At 38.9% G+C, this 8,276-nt stretch overlaps 1 protein-coding gene across 3 annotated transcripts; it reads left to right on the top strand.

Moving 5' to 3' along the window:
- Window positions 1–440: 440 nt before the first annotated feature.
- Window positions 441–1,871, top strand: LOC108725521 (EF-hand calcium-binding domain-containing protein 1). 3 transcript variants are annotated; one of them, XM_018452573.1, is made up of 6 exons: window positions 441–634; window positions 758–918; window positions 1,007–1,087; window positions 1,244–1,354; window positions 1,497–1,691; window positions 1,822–1,871. In XM_018452573.1, the coding sequence occupies exons 1-5, from the start codon at window positions 508–510 to the stop codon at window positions 1,683–1,685; spliced, it is 669 nt and encodes a 222-aa protein (XP_018308075.1). In that variant the 5' UTR covers window positions 441–507; the 3' UTR covers window positions 1,686–1,691; window positions 1,822–1,871. The 3 variants fall into 3 exon arrangements, with proteins under 3 accessions (XP_018308075.1, XP_018308076.1, XP_018308074.1); XM_018452574.1 differs by having other exon boundaries at window positions 1,800–1,863; XM_018452572.1 differs by lacking the exon at window positions 1,822–1,871 and having other exon boundaries at window positions 1,497–1,793.
- Window positions 1,872–8,276: the final 6,405 nt, after the last annotated feature.

Below are 8,276 nucleotides of genomic sequence, written 5' to 3'. Positions count from 1 at the left end.
CGCTCTAACCAACTGAGCTAATGGGCCGTTGAATGGTAGGTATAACTTTAGTAATTTCCTCTCCGACATACTTGTATCATGACATACTTGTCATTTAAATGTTAATGCAATTATTGGAGAAGCAATTTATTAAATAATAATCATCATGAAATTAATATAAATCAAAATATTGATGGAATAGAATATATAAACATCTAAGACAATCTATAAAATAATTTTTGTCAGATTATGATATACTTGTCATTTAAACGTTAATACAATTATTAGAGAATCAATTTATTAGTGACCTTTCTCTATATAATAATAATTATGAAATCAATATAAATAGATCAAAATATTCATATAATTAAGAACATATAATCCAAAATATTCTGTAAAATGATTAAAAAATGTATTGCAAGAATTGATAGTCTTCTTTTTCAGATATATTGACATTTCTGGCCTTCAAAATTACTTCAAAATTCATTAGATAAATTTATAAGTGTAAGTTGAATTTACAAGAGCAAAATGCCAGCCGAATTGCCTGTTGATATGCTAAATAAACCTTTGTCGGAGATTGTTTTCAGAAGAAAAAATAATGCTTTATTCAAGAAACTAGCTCGAAAGACTCATTTCAATGTGAGAGAAGTCGAAGGTTATTCAATAATAAAATAAAATAAACACACACACACACACACACACACAAATACCTTCGTACATCACACTTTTTTAAATTTAATGTAATTCAATAAATGTTTGATAAATTATAATTTTACAGCGTTAGCTGTTATACATAGGAAAATAACACAAACTTTGGGTCCTATGACAAGATTGGTATTTAGAGATGTTTTGCATTCTGGTTTGGATTTTACTGAAAACATTCGGCATCTATATATTGACAGAATTTTCTCTGCATTTGACAAGAAGAACGTATTGCAAGTATAAGAAATTAATATAAAGTAATTTATAAGATCTTATATACGTATATTTCTACAATAATTAAAATTATAATTATATGAGTATATAGATTCATCTGGAACAGTGGATTGAAGGGCTGTCCACAATTCTTCGCGGCAATCTGAACGAAAAGATACATTTCGCTTTTAATGTAATTTTAATGTTTCTATAATTATTCTAACTATTTAAGAATTTAATTTGCATCTATATTTTTATAAAGTTAAAATTGGTTTCTTTTTTAATTCTGAAAGATTAAATTTTTTAATTAAAAGTAATTATTTTTAATTATAATATTTATGAAATGTAGATATATGATTTTATGCATACGAACAAATTGAAGAAAGAGCAAATATTTCCATCAATGCGAGGTTGCTTGATCAAACTGCAAACAGACGAAGATCCCGATGAAGCTGTGAAGGTTAATTAATTAACAACAGAGATAAGTCTTGAATCTTAGTGTTAATAATAAAATATTAATTATCAATGCGACACTAGAATGCGCGCGTATCTTCCAAACATAAAAAAGTTTACATAAAGTAATAATATTTATGGCTTCACAGGAGTTGATTGATTCACTGTTGAAAAAGGTTGACATCGATCGCGACGGTGTAATATCCGAAGAAGAATTTCACAGAGCTGTAAAAGAGAGAAATCTACTGCTGCTAGAATGTATGGGACCGGTGTTCCCGTCTAGAGTAGCGCGACGAACATTTCTGAGCACATTCACGGATCGCCTTGGACGATTTTGATTTTCTGTACGTTTTACAAAAGTTATCATTTGTATATAATTGCATACTTGGTGACGTCTATTCTCGTTTTGTCAAAACTGTAACAACAATATTGTATATTAAAAATACAAACAGACTGTTTGAACTATTTTGTCAGGAACTATTCAAGCTAGAAAACCCAAAAGTACATCTCGATGCAGCGGACAGTTGACGCTCCAATAAATTTTCAAGACCGTCGACGCAACGTACGGCTTTTACGATTCATCGAACGATGGCAATTGACTCGTTCGTTTTCTTCGCAAACAATCGCTAATGGACCGCGATAATGCCACATCCTAATCGCATCAAGCTGCATCCGCGATCATCACGGGCGACTTGAATCGATCATTTAATGAACCCTCGCCATAATAAATCTTATTACTATGATCAACGTAAATAAATGATCGATATCCATATATCCGCGCACGTGCTATTTATCGTGATACATCGATCGTGACGGTATTTTTGCAATGTGTTATTAGTTATACATCGTAAAAACATTGTAAGATAAAAGATAACGTGATCTGAAAGCGCGAAAAGGGAAACAGAAGGGGATCTTGAAGGATACCAACTCGGTTGTTCTTCTATCGCTCGGATCGCATGCTGGTCTACCTGCTCCGCGATCATTCGATTAATAGAGACCGCTCGTGAGATACGGAACAAATATAGACCTTTCTTACGAGCGAGACGGGCTGCGCAACCCCACCGCCGCGAATCGCGGTCGTACGCGTTACGAAGAAGAAGAAAAAACATAATGAATGTTTGAGGGATTCTGAGGACGGACGAATGGCCCGATCCGCGTCTCAAGCAGCTACAACAACAAATTAAATGAGAAAGTCTTGAGGCTTTCGTCGGCTTCGCCGACGTCTCTCGTTGCCTATGGTTCCCTGTTACAATGCGTGGGCGTAGGGTATACAGTACTGAGGTGTATGGGCAACGCGTATTTCTTCCTTGGCGATGGTGGGGGCGAGCTGGAACGATATTGTGTAAAGAGTATAATAACGTGCGTATGAAAGGCCGGATCCTTTGTGGGTAGCCGACCGTGTCCTGAAAGGATCTTCCAGGATCTGCTTGTGGGGGTGGCGGGGAACAACGGGAGGGGAACAACCTAACCACCGAGGGTTAGGGGCACCAGCTGAGAAAACATACCCGCGGCGTGTCGACGAGACGTTCACGTACGAGCGCGCGCGCCCGCGTGTGCTAGTCGACGAAAAGAGGCGGACTGACGAACCGATCTGATCTGATTTTTAGGAACGATTATCGATCTGAAATTCCTTTAAAGGAGCACAGTGAAATAGAATGCGGGTTTTTTTTTCGCATTTCGAAAAAGCGCCGCTGTCTCGACGGATTAATTTATTATATTTGGTTATTGGTGGAGATTACGGTTGCCATATATCGGCATATAATCCGACATACGCCTGGAGGGACAAACACGAATTGCACTGACAGTTGAGCGCGACTCGGATAGGAAACGAATAAATTATAATCAGAGTCGCGCGGTTGCAAAGAGCGATGGTGATTGCGAGCTGGTAGCGCCGGGAAATTAAGTCCGTTTGTACTCCGGCTTTCAGTGAGTCTCGCTACTCTCGGGCGACAGATTTTATTAGAAATGAAATATCTCTAGCGAGACAGATACAAAAACTTCAATCAGACGTAATAATAACGGCAGCGCGTATAAAAACGATGGCAGACGGGAACGGCAATATAGACGAGTCGTCCCTCTTTCTCGTGAACGTTCTACCGTTCGTGGCGAGTCTCTACCTTTGACGGAGGTTGAAATTGCAGCGGCAGTATGTTACCACGTAATCTAGCCACCGACGCGGCATGGAATAAGCCGCAGAAGCGGATCCGTGAACGGCGGAAGCGGTATATGCAACGCGGCTGAATACGAAACATAAATTATAATCAGCCCTGGATCAAGCGCGGGATAGCCATGATTACAACGGGGAACGTGATGAGACTCTGGGCGATTCGATTTGCGCGGCCCACGCCCACGCATCAAAGAGACCGACGATGGGATCACGAAAATGTGAGTCTCTTTCCAGTGATAAATCCACGAAGAGACTTGGTTGACCGCGCTAAGGCCTACGACGGCTCTGTTAGCCGAATATTCATATGAGCTAGATCGCTAGGAGAAAGAAATTCTTGAAAAGAAAAAAAAATGCAGCCACACGATAGATTGAATTTATTTCTTAAACCCGTAAAGGTGTTATCTTTCCTGTATTATTTCCTGTTTAAGGCTTTGCATTAATCAGAATGTATTAGCCTCTGTCGGGATTTAAAGGGGCAGTTATTCAACTTTACGGCAGATGCAACCCGATACGAATTTACACAGACCTGTCGGCAAGTTTAATTCCCATTCGGCTTTTATTTGCAAACAATGCGCTATAAGGCCCAACTAAAGCCGTACAGTACATTGTCGGGGCACAACGATCGCAAACATCGAGATTTACAACGAACCGTATATCCCACGCCCATGTGAGCGCACGGTTTCGCGAAACCGATAAATTTAATTAAAGCACGTGCCGATAACTTGGAGTATGCGCGTGTACTCGATGGAGGTGAATGCAAGGAATCGACGGGCGTGTTCGATTGTACAGTCGTCTTTCCGAATTGCATTCATAAATATCAACGATGTCGGCGTTATGCGGTCTAGCGTGGGGCCGTTTTCTTGAGCAACGGTTCGTGCGCGGAATGTTCAATGAAGCATGCAGATGCCGTGTGTACGCCAAGATACACCACGTGTCGTCCAGTTACGAGAAACTGGGAACCACGGCATGAGGTCATCCGTGCGAACATGACACCGCATCTTGTCAGAACAGCGGGATCTGCCTTGACATGGGTATTAAACGAATGAAGTTTTGAAGATTCTGTTAACGAATTCAGCAATTTATTTGTTTCCGTATACACGGAAAGAATAATTTTGTATCTAAAAATTTAGTTAGGTACAGACCTGAAAATAATTTTGTTAGATCATCAAAATATTGAAACATGAAAATCTTAAGCATGATAATGCTGCAAAAAGTTTGATACTCTAATGAAAGTTTGAACGTGTTATACAATTATTTTAATCATCGAAATTATTTTTAGATTTGTATGTAAATTTTTAGATGTTTTGGCAAAACCATCCTTTCTATGTAAACCGTTCACGCAATTGTGTACACAATACGGTACAATGGAAATTTGAATTACATATATAGAGTAAAGCGGGTTAATATGAATAGATTAATAACAACTTTTATAAATTATATAAAGATTGATGCAATTGAGGTTGGTGTAACAGTATATGTTTTATATGTTTAACTGAATACGTTATGCGACTTCAATCCTTTGTGTAATTTAAAAATTTTTATTAACCTACTTAAATTACCTCGCTTTATCCTATTGTGTATTTTATTATATTTTACAATAATCTCTATGCGCATTATCGCAAGAGTATCTCTCATCTTCGTTCCATTAAAATAATTTTTTATAGAACCATAAGGCAATTTTATAAGAGATCGTTTTCAGTAGAGAGTAAATTTCGCATTGCGGTCATGCCATAATAATTAATCCAATTCTCATTCAACCGACGCAGTCCTCGCAGGCCTCGCGAAATTTCTTTTCCGTCGAGGTGGTTAGTTCAGCTTAGCAAACCGAGCGAAGGAACGTCAGCGAACAGCGATAGGATCTTTGAAAGGCACGGCGGGTAACGCCCGCGTCGTGCCACGCGACTAGACAGTTTTCGGAGAGGGAAGAAAGCAGACGTCCGTCTCTTACATGTGAATCGAGCGTGACGCGTACGCGCCTTGACGGACGGCCATATTAAATCAACTGCCCGACTCTTCCACTCGTTTGTTTCTCCTTTCAAGCCGGATTCAATTTTCTCCACGGCGCCTTGCAAATCGAGGGATACAACCGCACGTCTAAAATTTACAAATATGATGCCCGACACAATGCCCGCCTTTCGAGAACGGACCAGTGGTTGCCATCCATCGCTTCGTAACATTGTCAGTCGAATTTCTATTTTGTTCCTTAACTTTTGTATTCATTCTGTTGATTTTTATTTATTTAAGAATATCAAAATTCACAAGAGGTCCTATATTAATATTTTTAAAAGATTATTAATCCTCGACTGATAACCGTCATTTGGACTTGAGACAAAAATTTTTGAACGATTGTACAATCTATATAATTAGTGTTATGAGGTTTTAAATTGTAGGCAAAAACCTTTAAACCTTTCCCTATCAATTGCCGTATGGTAGAAGTTCACGCATTAAAACTTATATAGATGTAATTATTTTTTATAGCTATAGTTAACAATATTCTAAATTTAAAAGCATGGAAAACAGTTTTCTTAAATCTTGTAGGATTTTTAGCGGAGTTCGATAAAAAGCGTAAAATACTGTATGTATTTAACCAACAGCTCAGTTCGACGAGTTTGATTACTTTCAACAGATAGCGACCCAATTAATGGTCGAGAAAGAAAGGGTAGATTAATATTGATAGAGAGAGGCCATCGTTCTCTCCTTCCTGGCGGTAAGATCCGGACAGACTGTGTAAGATAATAGCGGTGCGCAGGCCGAGGAGATCAAGGGATCGTCATAAACTATCTTAAGGTGTCGAGTTTGTCACGGTCATGCGAGACCGAGTTTTCAAAACAGGATTAGGCGTTCTCCAGATCCTAAGAACGATGTACACCATTCTCTCTCCCTCCCTTTTTTTCTCTCCTGTGATCCTGCAAAACGTGTGTCGTCTATTTTTTTTTAGTGACGTTCTAGTGAGACTCTTCTTTCTCTCACATCTTCATACTGCAGACCCGATCGAGGATTATTCACATCCGGTCATCTCTGCTGAATGTTTTTCCCTCCGACCGATCTCGCATCTCCATAGGAACGCTAAAAGATATCGAGTGGTTTATTGATCTATTCCGTAAGCGCCTATTTAGCGGTTCAATGCCTTTTGCTTATTGTTCGGCTTTCTCCCGGATGGCCGCTTTTTTGATCTGATTTGTTCGGACGAGATTCTTCCCTTTTTTATACTTCCTCTCACGACCCCCGCCCACAATGAAATTCATAGTGATTTTAACACGCGTCTTATTTGCGACGATTCGCTGCTAATCGTGGAATAGAATTTTCTGTAGAATTTTCCAAGCATGGTATTTGTGCGATACCTTGACATGAAAGCGGTAGTAACATTAGGCGTCGTGAAATAGCAGGGATACATCGTTATATTGCGGTAATTTGTTTTATAATTGCGAATTGCGGTGGAAGAATGACTGCCGGCTCATATCGATTTATTTTCCGTCATTTCTTTCGATGTAATTCGATGCTCGCAGGATGCTTCATTATCCTGTCAGGATACCCATCAGGGGAAAGCGGCGTATGGCGGTCTGCCACAAAGTAGGTCAACCGTTTGGCCACAGAGCTTAAAACATGTAAGTTTAGTATAATCAAGCGATTCGGGAAAGAAACCGATTTTGGTTTTACGACGATTTCTGAGAAATCCTCTTACGTCATGCATTTCAGTGATTATCTAATCTTAATTTGGATTTCGCTTGTTTTAGTAGATAATACAATAAATTCACGGATTCGTTAAAATTAAAAATTTAGCTGGATACAGAGTTTTGAAAATACATTTATTGGACCGTTAAAATTATGTAGGAGACACAAAAATGTGTTTAAAAAATTTTAATATCCACTAGGTTGCTAGAATATTAAAACTTTTTACAACATTGCTCATCATGCTTGAATTTTCTATGTAATTATCTTGATGGTCCAACAAAACTATTTTCAGATCTGTAGCTAATTAAAATTTTAAATACTTCAGCAAAATCGTTGTTTTCGTGTAATAATATAATATTCGAATATAAGAATATAATCTTGTATAATAATTTTAGTAATAATATAATAACGTAATAATCTTTTCAAAAAAGAGTTTCTTTAGACAAAACTATTTTTAGATCTTAGCTAAATTCTTAAATATTTCAGCAAAATCATTCTTTCCATTTCTTCATTTGACTTGAATATCGGTTCATCGGTGATCGAACTCGTTCTTTCTCGCCGCTGGTGTGAACGAAAAGCAGTTAAGTTTTTCGTAACGTAGTAACGAATATCTCTAATTATTCCTGCGGAAGTTCTCGTTCAGGTGTATGGCACGAATAATACTCGTAGTCGTGGCCACCTGTGTTTTCGCCTCCGCGAATGCTCTGCGCCTTTGGCGCGCGATAAATACGGCTGGAAACCGAGTTTATTTATCAAGTTGACGTACGCCATCCCTCACGCTAAATACCAGAAGTGCGTTCATTATTCTCGCTGCGCGCCGGCTATCTCGCTGGATCCGGGATGAAGCCGTGCGGTGGCATACCGTGCAAAAGCGGAGCGATAATTACGCTCTAGCCGGCTGGAATCCCGTGATCTAGAATGAGTTCGGAGCGCTCGCGATAATGGCCGGCTCACGCGAAGGTAACTTCGCTGAGGATTATTTCCTGCCACTCCCTGTCTTATCTGTTCTAATGAAAACGAAGTTACGTAAATTGCCCGATGTCTTGTTCGTTTGTTCGTTCGTTCACGCTGCCACGTCGGAACCAGTCGC

This window comes from Mycetomoellerius zeteki, unplaced genomic scaffold, assembly GCF_001594055.1.
Source record: "Mycetomoellerius zeteki isolate Tzet28-1 unplaced genomic scaffold, Tzet1.0 scaffold35, whole genome shotgun sequence".
Classification (NCBI taxonomy): Eukaryota; Metazoa; Arthropoda; class Insecta; order Hymenoptera; family Formicidae; genus Mycetomoellerius; species Mycetomoellerius zeteki.
The sequence above is the reverse complement of the archived record's forward strand: the minus strand, read 5'-3'. Positions and strand labels throughout refer to the sequence as shown.